The 18,131-nt window shown below is 46.1% G+C and overlaps 1 protein-coding gene across 1 annotated transcript; it reads right to left on the minus strand.

The window, feature by feature from the left end:
• Positions 1-1,430: 1,430 nt before the first annotated feature.
• TOMM34 (translocase of outer mitochondrial membrane 34) lies at positions 1,431-16,966 on the minus strand. The gene is made up of 7 exons (XM_044440334.1): positions 16,782-16,966; positions 13,701-13,800; positions 12,213-12,365; positions 7,024-7,187; positions 6,086-6,224; positions 4,670-4,796; positions 1,431-3,082 (listed from the first exon to the last, which is right to left on the minus strand). The coding sequence occupies exons 1-7, from the start codon at positions 16,900-16,902 to the stop codon at positions 2,978-2,980; spliced, it is 909 nt and encodes a 302-aa protein (XP_044296269.1). The 5' UTR covers positions 16,903-16,966; the 3' UTR covers positions 1,431-2,977.
• Between the last annotated feature and the right edge of the window lie 1,165 nt (positions 16,967-18,131).

An 18,131-nucleotide genomic window follows, 5' to 3' on the forward strand; every position in this document is an offset into this window, starting at 1 on the left:
AGTGTGGTCACACCAAAGATTTGTATTCGGAGAATGATCCTGGCAGTTCATTTTCAGTTCCTTTCCTAGAGATGCCTAACTTATTTGCCTTTTTCATAGCAGTCACACACTGGATTGACATATTAATTGAATGGTCCACCACAACACCAAAATCTACCTTGATCAGTCACTGCTAGTTCAAACCCATCAGTTTATACATGAAGCTGGGATTCCCCCCCCCCCCATGCGATAATTTTGCATTTGCTATTTTTGTGCCAATTCTTTCAGTTTGGGGAGATTTTTTTAGAGCACCTTGCGATCCTTTTTTGTTTTAACCACTCTAAATAATTTGGTATCATCAGTAAACGTGGACAGCTCCAGATCATCTATGAATGAGTTGAAAAGCATTGGTGCCTACCAATCCCTATCAAACACTTCCCCCATTTAATTCCTCCATTGAGAAAATTTGCCATTGATTCCTGCTCTTTGCTTTCTGTCCTCTATGCAGTTATTGATCCAGATTTCTTCAGATAAATGCTTGATTGTGTAGAAATTCCAAAGATTTTATTTGCTGTTATCTCCTTTTGGAGCTGGGAAGGACACTTCAAATTATCATTGGAATTCCTATTTTTGGAAGCAGATAGCTTGGCTCTTCTCAGTTTGCAGAGGGTACACTGCCTCTTCAGATGAATATGTCAAAAAATACTGCAATAACACGCAAAATGCCTGCCAATCTAACCTATTGATATCCACCTTATTTCACTTGAGAGGAACCCAAGACAGCTTAGAAAGCTTCCCTTTATCTTCACAAGAGCCCTGTGAGGTAGGTTAGGCTGAGAGTGTGTGACTGGCCCACAGTCAGCTGATGAGCTTCATGTCCAAGTGAGAACTAGGTCCCCACTCGAGCACTCTAACCACCACACATTTAAAATGGCCTGGTGTCCACATTCTTGGGCACCTGCCAGAACCCAAGCACCTCAATATGCCTATCCCACTTTTGTCCTCCTGATGGATCTGGGCATCCAGCAACACTGAGATCCTTCAGTGTTGCCTCTTTCTAATGAACTCTCTGTAGGCACCAATGTTTTGTTCAGTTCCTCTTGAAAACATCACCATTTCAAGAAGCTTTCCTTGACCAACCAGCCATGCTTTTTATTGAAACTTCATTATGAAAAACATACTTTAAATAGTGTTTTTTCTTTTCATCTTATCATTCACCACTCTGGAGTCTTAGATGTCGCACAGTAAATAAACAGTGTAAAATAGACTGCCATTAGCTGGTGATCAGAGTACAACTACATAAAATTGAAATGGGGGGCCCAGATGTCAGAGTGGGGCCAATGGAGAGCATGCCTGTTGAGGGTGCCTTCAAACTGAGAGCCCGCCCTGCCCTGCAGTTTCATGGAGACAAGATAAATGCTCATGTCTACCATCAGAAGTTGCACATGGGAGCAGAACCAAACATGTTTATTTAGAAGCTCAAAACAATATAGGAGCACAGAGTGACTTAGTGTAAGAATCCAGCTTTACCAGTGGCCTGAGGAGAGAGATCTTAAGTAGTGGTTCTGTGGCCAGCCATTCTCCTCCATCCAAAGCCTGCAGAGAGGGGAGAGAGGGGCAGCTACTCATAATGCTGTGTTGCACTCCCCAGTGCAACATGAATAGCAGTAGTTTTCTACAGGATGTGCAGCACAGCTTCCCCACCGCAGATCTGCATTAAAAGGCTGCACGCGCGGGTCTTTCCCTGCCTTCTATCTTTACAGGCAAACATTTTCAGGCAGTAAAAACTGAGGACTTGACAGACTACTTTTGTTCATACAAGCAGAGTAGCTAACTGCAAATCCAGCTCTGAAAATTTGGGGTGGGGGGCAGAATGATGAATGCCGGCCACTCTTCATGGTGGTGGCTTGAGATTATTTCTCACAAACAGCAGATGACATGGTAAACATGCACCTGAACTAATCCAGGCAGCACGTGGAAGTTACTACAATTAAATACTCCTCTACCACATGGAGAAATTAGGATGGGAGGGGAAATGCTAGGCCACAATCCTTCCCCCTCTTATTCAATTCTTCACACCACAAAGAAACTTTAATATTCAATCAGACATTTCCTTTATGTTGTAACTGAAGTGCAAAAACCAAACACACATTTATTATCTGTTGTTTGTGAGAAGCAGACCTAGAAAAAGCTACTTGTGGCAGGCAGACAGGCAAGTGTTCTTGTCCATGCAGGCCTCTCCAACTATGTATTTTTGTAATGGGAAAAACTGCCTTCTCTTCCTCCTCACCTACAAATGTTGTGACAAGGTGGGGGGAAAGGCTGAAGGAGTAGAAAGTTAAAGTCATGTACAAAATGACATAAAAGGATATTTAACCTAAAAACAGCCTAATCAACAAAAGTACAGATTATGAAAATATACACACATTCTAAGGGCAACACTGTAAACCAAGCTCTTTGGTAAAAGACAAAAGCAGCATTAGATTTCTAAGCAACATTCTGCAGACCAAATACTCCATTGGAGCCTAGTGCACACAAGTTAAGGCAAAGCAGACTATGCTCGACACTCTTACTTCCATCCACCACTCTCTCAACTCAAGCTTTTAGTTTGTACTAAGCTACTACTTAAATGTATAAGCAGCCACTCCCAGAAGCTTGCAGGAGTTTTCCGGGACACACACACCAGAAAGATCACATTTGACAAACGGTTAATCTGCTAGAAGTTTGGTATTAAAACCTGTAATTCTGTTATAGCATTGAGACTTGCAGCACAGCTACCTCTCTAGGAAGTTGTGAATCTCAAGAGGTCACACTGAACATTTGGAAGGCTTTAAGAGAAGAATGAACAACTTTTAGAAAGCAAGGAACCAGAGAAATGTCAGCAGCTCTAGGTGAATCTTGCAACTGCATTCAGGCTGGTCTCTAGGATTCATTTTAAACAGGAAAAACATGTCATCTTCAGAACAGCACAAAGCACAAAGTTGTCTTTAGCCCCCTCTTATTTTAAGAGTTTGTTTAATTCTTGCAGTAGTTTCTTAGCAGCACTGTTGTCTGCTTCAATTTTCAAGAGGCTGTTAATATCTGCTTTGCTGGATTTGTAGTCCTGAAAGTTAAAAAGACAAACAGTATTTAGATATTTGGTATGGGTTTGTGGTGGTATTTGTATTAGCCTAGACTTGCTACTTAAGGAAATAAAACCCACAAAAACTTGAAAAGCAGCAAGAACTCGCACACCTGGAAAAAAGTAATACCATCTCTCTTAGCTGGAAACACACTGGCGCCTCTTCTGCAGGCCTATTTTCTGCTTCTACTGTTTGAAACACCATAGCAACTAACTACTCAGCAGTCTCTGAACATGTTGAATCTCAGGCTGCCTCTTGGCTTAGCTTCTGTCCTCAACTGCCAATCTGCACATAAAAAATATTGCCTGCCTCTTGTGGAGCCAGAGTGTTGTCAATGGCTCAGTTTGCATCCTGCCATTCCTTCCCACTTATCAGACACTAACACATCCTAAATGTGCTGTAGGTTTGGGTTATGATTTGGGATGCCTTCCATGTTCTTAGGTTATTAACTTTGGATTGTTTCTCCCTCAACATGCCACAGAACAAACCAGAAACAAGGTTGTACAATGGGCAGGAAGTGGTCAGAAACCATCTTGTAACTGTGTACTTCTAAATAATACATGGGAAACAGCTCATGAGTTATATCATCATCAGAATTAAGCCAAGAAATGCCTGGGACTGTATCAGGGGTGTATTTTAATTGCATTATAGGTAAACTGATTTGCAGTGTAAGGAATGTTGCCTGGTGAATATTATTGGGATAATTATTGGATTATTTTCTAATGAATTTATATAAGGAACAATGCTTTAAATGTGTGTGTTAAGAAGTTGCAACTCTGCCAAAGATTTAAAAAAGAACTGACTTATCTTAGAACACATATTGCAAGCACCAGACCAACAAGCAACTTATCAGTCCTTACCTTTAAAACAAGCAGGGGTCACGCCTTTTGAGAATGAGGAATGTGCAGAACCCTGGCCAAAACTAAACTCTTGCCTTCTATGGCTGATGCAAATGCCTGGTGCTGGCAAGCTGGTGGTGGAGTGACTTGGCCTGGGAGAGTGAGCTGAATAGATTGACCTCCCTCAGTTACTGGCTTTCTTGTGCCCATGAATCTGCCATAACAACTAGTCTAAAAATTGCCTAGCTTGTTTCCTACAATGTGTTGTTTGTGGGAACTGCCTTTGAAAATGGTTCAGATGTTTCAACTGGTTCAAAATAGGGTATACTCAGATTATTAATTGGGGTCTCCTAGTTCTTTGTCATTCCAGGTTCAATTCACAGTTTCAAATAACTATTTTAAAGCAGGGGCAGATTACCTCTTTCATCCCAAGGACTGAATTCTCTTTCTGGTGTGGCCAAGCAAACAAGAAACACCACACCATCTAGCAGCATGGTTTAGCTTAAAGCTCTCACTGCCAGGAACTAAGGGGGAGGCAGTTCAACCTTAAAGGATGGGCAAAAATGCACAGATGCGTAGGAAAAAGAAAAAAGCACTGCTTATAAAGTATTCTGCAATACGAAACACAATGCTTGAAATAATAAAATGCATCTTAAGAGAACATGTTATTTCTAGCATGTTTAATTATGTGTACAACATAATTATTAAGCATCCCAGGAAGTTCTTTACCTTGAGTTCTTTGTATGCTTGTGCGCGTCTGTAAAATGCCTTGACATTCTTTGGGTCGATCTTAAGGGCTTCTGAACAATCTTGAATTGCTTCCTTGTACTGCTGAAGATTCAGGTAGCAAAGAGCTCTAGAATGTAAACGGTATTTGAAAGTGACTGGCAAAGCAATCCTGAGTTTGGAATTATCTAATTCATGTGATGAGGAGCAGTCAAACAAACGCTGCATTTTCATGCATGTGACTTGGACTGTAGTTCAACTCAGTGCAAGTTTCAAGTCCCCTCCCCTGCCCCAAAAGGTATTTTTTACTGAACTCTTCTTAAACTTAGGAAAGCTTTACATTTGGAATACATTCTACAACAATTCTTCTAAAATGTTTGTCTTTCACATCTTGCCCAAAGCTGACATGGATATAATTATTTGCTTTTATTAGCTGCACTGCTAGAATGTTTTAAAAAAGAGTTGCTTACTACTCATCAGAAATAGTCATTGTTATTGCAGCTGTCTGCACTCTGTGTACTCAGTTGTCCTATCTATCTCACCTAAATTCCTCCAGACCTATGAAGATTGTATATCCTCTTTCAAGTCATACATACAAACAGCACTGTGTACTCTGAACTAAACTGTAACCAGGCACTCCAAATTCTGCATCAAGAAACACTTGCTCAGCACACTTTTCCATAATTTATAATTTCTACTCTGAATTAGTTTTCAGTTTTCCTAGTCATTAGGAGTGGCAAAAAGCTATCTGGGACATTTCCTCAGTACTGGAAATCTTGCTCCCCACCCCTCTGTACCCAAACAATCTTGCTTCTTTTGGCACAAACAGATCTTTAAATCTTAAGAATAATAGACAGTTATTAGAAAATGTAACAGGAGTGTTCTGAAGGAAAAGATTCTATCTGTTTTAAGGTAGGTTAACTTAAAGTTCAATGAAAGGATGATTTCCCATCCCCTCTTCCTTCTGTCCTTTCCTCCTTCTGACCCATAGAAAGCTTCTCTATGGGATGGCCAGAGGCCCGCTTTAACAATGTGGGTTTGGGCAAGAAAGGCACAACTGAGTGCAGGTCTTTGTCTTTTCACAGGTATAGATTAACTTAAGGAGACAAGAATAAAGGCATGTGGAGACAGATTAAGTCCTGTATAAGTAGTGAGGGAGATCTCTTGCCTGCCCTGCTTCCTGGAGGCTCTGTCTAGTTCCATACAAGCCTACAGAACAAGGAAAGACATGTAGACACGTTGCACATCAGTGAAATGCACATGAACACAGATTCTTGAGATGATTGTGTGTTCACAGGACAATTTAAAACTGGCAATCATGAATGATCTCCAATATCCCTACACTATGGTACCGCATCTTGATTTCATTTCTTGGAGGTAGGATGAAGTGTTACTTGTCATTCATTGCACGAGCATTACCTATTAGTGTATGTTGCACATTCCAGTTTATGAAGCTTTAAGCTCTCCGTATACTTTTCAACGGCTTTCTTGTAGTTTCGCTTCTTTACAAATTCATTTCCTTCCAGCTTTAGTGCATTTGCGCGTTCGGTTGCAGCAGCTATTCAAGAAAAACAGACCCATGTAAAAATAGAAGGAACAAGGAACACAATTTTTATAACAAGGAATCACACCATAGATGAAAATTCAGACCTGAATTATCAGGGTTGGATTTCAGGAACTGCAGCCTACTTAAAACAAACTAACTAACCTAAACCATACTTTAAAAAAAAACTTTGATCAAGCTTTAGAAAGCTTAATCAAGTTTAACAAAAACTTAAACAAAAATTGAGATTTCTTCCACTGGCTGTTCAGCAGGGCTTAAGGAGATAAATTCAATAGCTACTGGAACCCATATAGCTGTATAATCTAGTAGCACCAGAACGTATCACTGAGTTTTTGTGATAAGTTTTGGAAATGAAGTTCACTCTGAACAGACCATAGCACCAGGGGACCCAGGAAGCTAAATGGAGTCCTGCATCAGGATGTCAGCAACCTGCCTGGAACAACACACACACACACACACTGGGGCTGGGAGGCAAGTGAGGCACAGTGCTGGTGAGCATTCAGTTTAATGGTCACAAGTCATACAGGCCTTGTTCAGAAGAGCAGCAGCTGAAATAAAACTGCCTCAACTGTATTCCCATATCGGGTTCTGAGAAAGCGACTGTGTGATTTGCATTTTTCTAGATGGATAACACAGTATCAGAGCTAAGTTAAGTTGTATCAGAGCCACAGTATTCATCTCATGAAAAGCAGCAACGGGAATTATCTGCCTGTGTCTTCAATAGGTAAAGTGATTACTTAGGTAAGGTTCTGGGTGTTCTGTTCATACCCATTAAGGCAAAGGAACTACTCACCTTGTTTGGTTACAGCGTCATTTGCTTTGCTTTTGGAAGAAGCTTCTTGGCTTCCTGGAGGAGGAAGCTCCCATCTTCTCTGAGCAGACACAGGAACAGATGGGATGGGTGGCAGTTTCTGGCGCCACTGAAGGCCATCCTTTTCCAATAAAGCCTTGGTCATTCTGGAAAAGGAAACCAAATTCATTTAGCCATCTCCTGACACTTTTCAGAAGCAGGTGGTGAGCTGCTGCAGCTAGGATGGACCTGTTTCACCACTGGCAACTTTTTTTTTTTTTTTGGTATGGCAATAGCATGACCAAAAACAAAACCAAACAAGAACACCAACTGCGCCCGGCAGCCTACGCCGGAGGAGGGCCGCCTCCTCGCTGTGTAAGACCGCGCCGCGCCGCAGGGGAGCCGCTGCCTGGCCGCGTAAGACCGCGCCGCCATCCACCGCCCACTTGGCTGCTCCGCCACGCCCCAGCACGTGTGGCAGGCGTGCTTCGGACGAGGCGGGGGACGCAGGGCCAGCGGCTACAAAGGGCGTCGGCCAAAGGACGGTCGCCACCGTTCAGGTGGCCGAGCAGGGGGCGGGGCTGGCCAGGGGCTTGCGCTTGGCGATGGTAGGCCCTCCTGCTGGGCTGTGAGTGAGGGGTGAGTGTGTGTGTGTGTGTGTGTGTTTTTAGTAGTATTTTAAATCTTTTTATGGAGTCGTCCCTGGCCATGCTGCCGCTTATGTTTCCTGGGGAGCGCACGGGTGCCGCCATTGAGGTGGTTATGGGCAGGGGACGTAACAGCGTTGGGAGCTTAACGTGTCCGCATAGAAGAAGGAGGGACAGATGGCTGACACCTGTCCCTACTTCTGGTTTTGCTCCCAGCCAGAGGGTGCCAGGGAGTCTCGTCAGTCGCCCCTCCGGCCTGACGGTGCTGTTGCTTAATGCCAGGTAATAACAAATCTGCCCTCATCCAGGACCTGATTGTGGATGAGGGGGCCGACCTGGTCTGCATAACGGAGACCTGGGCGGGAGAGGGGGGGGGGGATGTTGCCCTCTCCCAAGTGTGCCCGCCCGGGTATCTGGTCCAGCACTGCTCACGGCTGGAGGGGAGGGGAGGGGGGGGGTCGCTTTGGTATACCGAGCCTCCATCTCCCTCACGGGACTTCCGGTCCCTTCGAGACCAGGGCTGGAGTGTCTCTATTTGGTGTTGGGCGACCGAGACAGACTGGGGATTCTGTTGGTGTACCGCGCACCCTTCTGCCCAACAGTCTCCCTGCCTGAGCTGACGGAGACTGTCTCGGACCTGGTGTTGAGGACCCCCAGGATGTTGGTCCTGGGGGACTTCAATCTCCATGCCGAGGCTAGTCTGACCGGGGCGGCTCAGGACTTCATGGCCTCCATGACGGCCATGGGGCTGTCTCAACATGTCACCGGCCCCACCCATGAACGGGGACACACTCTGGACCTGGTTTTCTCGACGGGGCAGGAAGAGGGTGGTCTGAGGGTGAGTAATTTATGCTTGACTCCCCTGTCATGGTCAGATCACTTCCTGGTGAGGTTTATGCTCGAGAGCGACTTCTCCCTCTGTAAGGGTGCGGACCCGATTATGTGGGTCCGCCCCCGGAGCCGGATGGATCCAGAAGTATTCCTGAAGGCCCTGGGGGAGTTTCCGGCTGACAAGACGGGTGCTCCTGTCGAGGCTCTGGTCGAACTGTGGAATGGGGAGATGACCAGGGCTGTAGACACGATCGCTCCTAAGCGTCCTCTCCCACCGGGCAGAGCCCGCTCTTCCCCTTGGTATACTCCTGAATTGAGGGCGATGAAGCAGGTTGGGAGACGACTAGAGCGTAGGTGGAGGAAATCACGAGATGAATCTGACCGAACACACTTAAGAGCCCACTATCGGGCCTATGCTGTGGCGGTGAGGGCGGCAAAAAAGAGATTCTTTTCCGCTTCCATTGCCTCCTCACAATGCCGTCCGGCGGAGCTCTTTCGAGTGGTGCAAGGCCTGGTCCGTCCAGGTCCAAAGGAAGACCTGATTCCACCCTCAAAGACCCGCTGTGACGACTTTGCCAGGCATTTCAGGGAGAAAATCGCTCAGATTCGTCACGAGCTGGACACCACTATTGATTCAGAGGTTTCAAAGGAGACACCAACGCTGCCGTCTGGTCCAGATTTATTGGATGAATTTCAGTTATTGCGGCCCGATGATGTGGACAAGGTGCTTGGGCGAGTACGTCCAACCACTTGCCTTTTGGACCCTTGCCCGTCTTGGTTAATAAATGATTCCAAGCACGGGATTGGAACCTGGATCTTGGAAGTGGTTAACGCTTCTCTGAGGGAGGGTCGGGTGCCGGCCCCTTTGAAGGAGGCGGTAGTCCGACCGGTCCTGAAGAAGGCGTCACTGGATCCAGAGATGGCCACTAATTATAGACCAGTGGCCAACATCCCGTTTCTGGGCAAGGTGTTAGAACGAGTGGTGGCGGGACAACTCCAAGCACTCTTGGATGAAACTGATTATCTGGACCCATTGCAGTCCGGCTTCAGACCCGGGTACGGTACTGAATCTGCCTTGGTCGCCCTGTATGATGACCTGTGCAGGGAGAAGGACAGGGGGAGTGCGTCCCTGTTGGTTCTGCTGGACCTCTCAGCGGCTTTCGATACCATCGACCATGGTATCCTTCTGGATAGGCTTGCGGGATTGGGGGTTGGAGGCACTGCTTTGCAGTGGTTCCGCTCCTATCTCAATGGCCGGTTCCAGAAGGTGGTGTTGGGGGACTATGGCTCTGCGCCATGGCAGCTGTGCCATGGAGTACCGCAGGGGTCCATTTTGTCCCCTTTGCTGTTCAACATATACATGAAACCGCTGGGAGAGGTCATCAGGAGGTGTGGGCTGCGGAACCATCAGTACGCTGATGATACCCAGCTCTACCTCTCATTTTCCACCAATCCAGGTGAGGCAGTGGCTGTGCTGAACCGGTGCCTGGCCGAGGTAATGGGCTGGATGAGGGCCAATAAACTGAAGCTCAATCCAGACAAGACGGAGGTCCTGTTGGTTGGTGGATCGGGCTTCGGAGAGGGTGAATTGAACCTTGTCCTGAATGGGGTTGCACTCCCTCTTAGGGACAAGGTCCGCAGCTTGGGAGTGCTCCTCGACCCAGAGCTTTCACTGGAAGCTCAGGTAACAGCAGTGGCGAGGAGCGCTTTCCTCCAGCTTCGGCTAATTCATCAGCTGCGCCCCTATCTGGAGAATGACTGCCTTGCGACAGTGACACATGCGTTGGTGACTTCCCGTTTGGACTTCTGCAACGCGCTCTACGTGGGGCTACCCTTGAAGACGGTCCGGATACTTCAATTGGTCCAAAATAGAGCTGCCAGGCTGCTGACGGGGACTGGACGTTATGTTCACATGACTCCAGTTCTCCGTCAGCTTCACTGGCTTCCCATTGAAGTCCGGGCCCAATTCAAGGTGTTGGTTATGACCTATAAAGCCCTAAACGGCTTGGGTCCTGGTTACCTGAAGGAGCGCTTACATCCTTATATGCCCAGCCGCCCCCTGAGATCGGCGGGAGAGGCCCTTCTCCGGGAGCCCTCCATGGAAGAAGTTAGGAGGGTGGTTACTCGGAGGAGGGCTTTCTCAGCGGTGGCGCCTAAGTTATGGAATGCGCTCCCCAGAGAGGTCCGCCTGGCGCCGTCGTTATTTGTTTTTCGGCGCCAGGCGAAGACCTTTTTATTTAAGCAGTATTTTAAATGTTAATATTATTGAATTTTATTTGGCCAGGGCGGCTTGTTTTATAGTGTATATTTGTATTTTATTGTATATATTTTAAAATGTTATTTTAAATTTTTTGTTGTAAGCCGCCCCGAGGCTTCGGCGAATGGGGCGGCATAAAAATGTTTTAATAAATAAATAAATAAATAAATAAATAAATAAATAAATAAATAAATAAATAAAGCCCTTTTCTCTGTGCCTGGATTTAGGTACAGAAGAATGGCAGCAGCTTCCTGAGCCACTGCAGTGACTCCTGGAATTGCTCGAAAAGCCATGGGACATCTTGCTGCTGTCTAAGCAATTTTAGTGCCTCAACTGTTTATAGCCAGAGGAGCTAAGTTCCCAACCCCATCTTCATACAGGAAAGAAAGCAGACACTCACTCCCACCTCCAATACCACTACAGTTGTGCTGATCCCATGCTCAGTGTAAGGTATGAAGACTTTGCCATCCTCTCCCTTTCAGGACAAGAACATAGCAAGAACACATGCTGGCTGTTTATCAAGGCCACCTAAGATTTGTTCACCCCCTAAACAGAGTGATCCAGCTCCTTGCCTTGCCTTGCCCCACCTGAAGTTTTATGCTTCTTGATCCAAGCACCATCCCAAAATAGCACAGGTGAGCTATCAGACATACTACCAAGCAATTTTCTCGGTAGCAAATTTTCTAAAAGAAACAGTGTTACATTTGTATACTTTATGCTTGGTTTAAGGCAAGTGCATCCTGTTGCCATGGTAAACAGCTGTTATATAACTGAAAGCTGAGTATGTCAGCTACTTGACCCCAGGCATTCTGCTTTGTATTGGGCAAACTGAATGAGATTAACTAGAAGGAAACTTTAGTCCATGGATTTCAGAGATGTTCTTATACATGGCTATCACACCAATATCAAAGATGATATTGTGCGACACAAGTATAAAATGAATGGTGTATTGAGGGGGAAAGTCTGGAATGGAATACTTAGTGAGTTAGAAGAACCAAAAATACTTTACTTTTGGCAAGCAGCATCATTAATATGTTACTGACCAAACTTTGTGCATCAGATTTTTCTAAATTTAAAACATGGATCCTCAACCTACAGCCCACGGGCCGGATCTGGCCCGCCATGCCCATTTGGACCTGCCGCACACACTTGCCCGCCACCACCCACCTTGCCCTGTGCACGGGGAGGCAGTGGTTTGCTCGCTCGGAGAAAACGATCTCCAAGTGAGCAAGCCGCTGCCTCATGCGCCCGCCTCGTGGCATGTGCCTGCCCCCGCCTTGCCTCCCCTCACCGTGCGCCCTGCCCCAGCACCCGTACGCACTGCTCCTACCCCCTCGCCGGCCCACGCGCACCGCTGGCACCACCCTTCTGGCCCGCGCCCAGCACCGGCAGCTCTCAACTGGCCCCCTGGTGGAAAAGTCTGAGGACCCGATTTAAAACACTGATCAAGGAATTACCTGTTAACGCCATCATGTGCGGCCTGTACAGTGCAATCAACTTGCAATGCAGTTTTGTAGTCCACGTACGCTAAATGGTATCTCTCCAGGGCTTCATAAGCCGCTGCCCGCCTCAGCAGGGGTTTGATCCCAAAAGGAACCAGATCGAGGGCACTACATCAGCAGAAAAGAAGGTAGAGGGTCCTTAGATCATAAAAGTGTGGCAGCAGGTTTGCTCATATTCAAAGCGTATTTGTGTACCCAGCACCCATTTATCTAAGCTTATGCTTATCTGAATGGCTTGGATCATTACTGGGACAACCTACCCTTCCTCAGCCTGAAGTTCACCAGATGGTTTGTACTACAGCTCCCATCATTCCTAGCCAGTACGGCCACTGGACAAAGCAGTTAAGATGTACTGTATTCCAGTGAAGAAGGAAACTGTTCATGTAGGGCTTTCTCTCATCTGTTGTGAAGTAACAAATTTTTACGATCCAGTTTTACATGCAAAGTAGCATACCTTGTGGAGGCTACATCCATATTACAAAATATTTCCAAATACCTGCATTTTGCCTTTCTGTTAGACAAGGACTTACAAGATGCACATAAGAGAATAAAAAGATATTAAGATAAATAGAATACTGTGCTTGTGGTATTATAGGGATGGCCACTGCATCCAAATATGGGTTTTATTTTTTTGTGAAATACACTGAATTGAGAGGATGACTTTCTAATTTGCTGACCATCACAAATTAGTTATCTCTTCTTGTCGGTCCATACACACCAGAATAAGACTTGCAGTGTTATGAAAGCACATTTTGCCAAATTTCTTAGCACCACCTAATAGGATAATGTCATCCTTTATGTCTGCTGTTTTCCTAATGTGTTACAGCCAGGGTGTAATCCTATGCAGTCATGTAGGGCCAAGCCCCAAAGAATGGGCCTTATTTATTAATAAATACATGCAGGGTTGTGTTGAAAGGGAGAGACAGGATCCTGCTCGGCCTCCAAGACAAGTAAAAATCTGGAGACTTGGGAACCTAGCAAGGAAGAGCTTCCATGGGTCAAATGCACAGCTAGAGCTCCTTGTAGGAGGGAAGCAGTCATGCTTGCTGCTGGCTGGGGGCAATGGGTCACCTCCCAGTGTTATTCTTAACCTGCCCTTGCACCCTGCTCCTCCTGGAATTTCAATGATGTAAGAACCAGCATAAAAGATAACTCTCTTCTAGCTAGCAGGGTCAACGTGATCCTCTCTTGCAAGGAGCTATCAGCAGCAAGATGTGCAGTTAGCCAGCTAGCCCATGCCCCAGTGCTTCTAGCTTTCCGAGCCCGCAGAACCAGTAGTGGGAGGCAGCCCTTAAGGGCTTTGCACCGGCAGAGCCAGTCACTTTCTACACAAGCAGCTGCAGGCAGACTCGGTGAGGCATCACCGTGCGTGATCAAGTAGCATGAGGGAGTCATCTGTGATCTAGTCTTTGTTCTCCTCTCCTTGTGACAGCAGAGACTTACTCAGAGCAATCTTTAATACAGAGACTACAGTTCCCATCCTTCAAATAGCAGGCAGCACGATTGGAATAAAGAACACTCTTCTCTTCTGCATTCTTATCTCCTACACAGAAAGGCAAACAATCATCAAGACAGAATTCTAAATATAACACGAAGCAGTAGCTGATAGCAAGACAGAGTGAGGTTTGGTGTGATCTCCCCTTCCTCTATTGGATGCTTCTTGCTGCCTACGGAAAGCTCAGGAACAATTATGGGAGTACAATTCCAAATATATGCCCTGTGCTCCTGCTCTTATTTACTTACAAAACTTCTATAGCAGCCTTCATCCAAGGAACCCAAAGAAGTATATATGGTTCAGTGTTTAATATAATTTACCTCTCATGCAATGTCAATACATCTAGCCTGACAAGCTGTCCCAGAAAACTCACTGAACCAGCAAATCACTATTGTCAGTCACACAAGATGCTATTCCTGCTAGCGCAACCTAATATACATTAGCGGTAGCATGGCACTGAATATTGTCCATGGCCTCTCCCACACCCACGGTATCCTGACATCAGCCCTCTGAGGTAAGTTTGGCTTGCTCGCTGTGTGTGTGTGTGTGGGGGGGGGGGAGAGACTGGCTCAAATTTCTTCGGTGAACTTAGTTATGAGCTTTGGGGATCTGAACTCAGGGTACAACCAGAGCTCAATGGTAAAGCCTATGCTTTACATGCAAAATCTCCCAGGTCCCCCTCTCCCCAACATCCTGGCATCTCCAGATAGTGCTCGGAAAGAGCTGCCTAAAAATCTGGAGCACCTTCTTACATTCCTAAGACCAGCATCACCCACCGTAATACACTGGCTCTCAAACTTCTTTATGGATGTTCCTGTAAGTATGTCTAATGGCCAGTCTGGCTATTGAAACTTTCTTTGCAGTTGAGTAAGGATACTACAAAACAAAATACATGTACCTTCTTCTGTGCATGTGTATATATGTTTTGATGTGTTTCATTTAAAGTGTATAAGACAGCAGGAACCCAGCTGGTGCACATGTATACATTATAGTGGCATTTGGGGAAAAAGTACACATGTGTATGTCTTAATCTTGACAGACAGCACATGTACTTTTGTATCCATTATTTATACCCAAGTAGACAAAAAATTGCATTAGAAATAGTCTTCAAAGGCCCTGGATGATCAGAACTAAATATTTCAGGTGCCACATATGTATCTGTCCTTTTTAGTCCTCAGGAACATAAACTTTTCTGTCCTGCAGACCAGGATCCCTAGCACTATGAAGACCCAAGGGATAGATATTCCTTTTTTAAAAGTCTCCTATCTTATACAAAAGTGTTCAGCATGCCACAGAATGCTGTTCCCTTTCATTTCCTGTAAGAATTCTGAGGCTTTTTACTGTGCCTTCTGCCTCTTCATTTCAGGATGTTTTTGCCCTTCACTTACAAAGTCTTTTATTCCTCACATTAAGGAAGCTCTGAGTATGAAGGAAGATGCGAGTCAAGGCTGAAGCCTTAAGTCACCTTAAGTCCAGGAGGAATGCACAAAAGAGAAACAAAATGAAAAACAGTTGAGTTTCAGTTTCTCTCATTAAGCTGAACATGAATAGGGAAAGGAAACTGATTCAAGCAAGCTGTCCAGCTCCTGGCTCCCAGTCGAAAGCATAACTCTTATTTTCCACTGGTAACCCAAACTCACTCATTGTGACATAACTACTGCAGCAGACAGCTTGCTGACATAATAAGTCCAAGACTCTGGAGGCCTCTTCAAGAGGCTACCAGTAACGTTAACAGCAAGCAACATTATGAAGACTTAAACATCTTCTGCTTGTATGATCACTGAAAACTGCCACATTTGGTGCAGGTAGTCCATGGGCTTCCAATTCCAGGAATATGTAGCATGATGAAGAATGCTGTTCCATGTAAATCCAGAGGACCATAAAGCACTTCTGCTCTGCCTAAGAAGCTGGTAAAAAAGCCCAGAGCACCCCAAACCAGCTAATGGGATGGAGCTTTTATATTCTGCCATCAGGTACTATTTTAAAATATTTTGTATACCCTATCTATGGAATCTTATAGGCATCACTGTGGCCTCTATTTGCACATTTGCACTTTAGGCTCCTCAAGTCAGGATATGACCCTACCATATATATTTGTTCTTTGACAGTATGAAAGAACTTCCATTAGGGAGGATTAAAAGCACCAGGTTAGTGTGAGCACATCCTATTCCTGCTCTGGGAAACCTGAGCTGGGATATAGAACCAGGCCTGACCAATAATCTATTCAGTTCAAAACTTACCACAATTGATAAGATTTTCTCAAAGTTTTGCCTAGCCTTAGCAAATAAACTTTAACTGAAGGTGCTAGGAAAGCTTCACATACACACAACCCTTGATACCCCCAGATGCTGCCACTCTCACTGGGGCTTTCTTAGCCTCAGTTACACTCATCTGTAAGATGGGATTAGTCAGTTAACAGTCATTTTCAAAGCTATTACCATAAAGGCCTTTAATGACTATACAAATTTAAAATAATATACACATGAAATGGCCCAATAATGAAACATGCTTTGAGAGAAGAAACGGCCTGGAAGGGAGGGATTTTGCAACATTCAATTACAAAATTTGCCTAATTTGTCAACATATTTGTATGCAAGAATAGAAACCTAAACGTCCCACAGAAGTAATCTGTGGAAAGGGATAAATAGAGCCAGTGCAGTGCAGCAGTCTGAGCGTTAGGTAGGCATCTGTAAGGTCCAGCTTCTTGTTCCCAGCCACAAAGCTCACTGGGTGACTTTGGGCCAGCCTGACTAACCTACGTCACAGGGTAGTTGTGAGCATGAGACCGAGAAGAGGAAGAGGATTATGTAAGCCGCCTCGGGTCCATTGAAGGAAAAAAGGCGGGATATAGTACATAACTAAGAACGACAGCCCAGGCGCTGCACTCGATCAGCGGCCAGGAACCACGTTATCCGACGACCTGTGCCTTGGGCCGCCGAGATATCCGTCCCAGCCCCCGCGCAAGACCCTTCCTCGCCTTTCCCGGGATCCCGAGGCCTTCTCGGAGGTTCGGCCGCCGCCGCCAGTACCTGCCGCCTCCAGCAACTGCAGCGCCCGGCCGTAGAGCGCGGCCGCCTGGCCGTACTGCCCGTTGCGGAACTGCTCGTTCCCGGCTTGCTTGAGGTCCGCGATCCGCGACGCGGGGGCCATGAGGTCGGCAGCGCCCGAAAGCACCCGAGCCGGTGCCGGCCGCCGGAATAGAAGCCGCGGAGCCGCTTCCTTCCTCCGTGCGCGGCCCAATCAGGGGCGGCCCGCGCCGGCCGGGCTCCTCCTCTCTCTTTCGGCGCCGCCCGTTCGCGCGGAGACCCAACGCCGCAGCCTCGTGCGCGGAGCCTGGCCGGGTGCCGCGCCGCCCGCGCTCGTGCGAGCCGACCTGGGCGCTTGCTGCCAGGGACAGGCGTACCCGTACGCGGGACTGGCTTGCGAGCGCCTCCTTACCTCATGCGGAAAGCACGTTTCGTCTTCCGCTTCTTCCCCACGCTCCCCTTGACGTTCGTGCAAAAGACTTGTAAGGCGCTGTTGCCGGCATGTTTTCCCAGTGAGGCTTCGGTGGCGGTTACAGAGCCGGGCTTGCAGTCATGTACGTACAACTCGGGGTGATGCGACTGATTTGTGTCCGCCCGGAGAAGAGCTTTCTGTGTAGGTTCTGTTTCCTACCTGGTAGAGGTCAGGCAGGCACGAACATTAGGACTGATTGCGTTTTTGGCACCTTCTGAAAGCATCGATATTCCAGGAAGACTTCCCTGGTCAACCAGCCACGGTTTTTACTAATTTTGTGCTAACATACTGGTTTATCCTTTTTATCTTTTTATTAATTGCTCCTGCATTATAATTGCTTTTTATTAATTGCTCCTGCATTTATAATTGTTGTAAATACGTAATAAACCCATTGGGTGTCTCTGTAACTGTGCAGAAGTATGTTTCATTGATTTCATTGGGGCTTATTCCACTCCCAGGTAGCTGTATATAGGATGGGCGCCTAAGATAGGAATCATGGCATTTTCACATGAGGCAAAGGCAGGGATTCTTATGCAAATATCCATGTGAGCAACTATCCATCATTTTAATTAAGTGGAATTTAGCTTCTCATGAGAAAATGGCTTTGATCATATGCACACTTAATTTGAGAGTAAATCCAATTGAACTTGCAGTATAATACTGCCCATTCATTGAGTTCAATGGAATTCCTGGGGAACTGTTTTACTACCCAATTTACCTTTTCCTTCTTTGTTGCTTTTCCTTGTGCACTGTGTAAGCCGTAGGCAGGGGCTTTATTTTATTATTTGAGAGCCACTCCAATAACCATTTGTACTGAAAAGCAGAATCCTTACTCATTTACACACACTCTCCGCGTTTCAGAATTCTGGATAAGACATTTT

Source organism: Varanus komodoensis, unplaced genomic scaffold (genome assembly GCF_004798865.1).
Source record: "Varanus komodoensis strain SLA01 unplaced genomic scaffold, ASM479886v1 scaffold37, whole genome shotgun sequence".
NCBI lineage: Eukaryota > Metazoa > Chordata > Lepidosauria > Squamata > Varanidae > Varanus > Varanus komodoensis.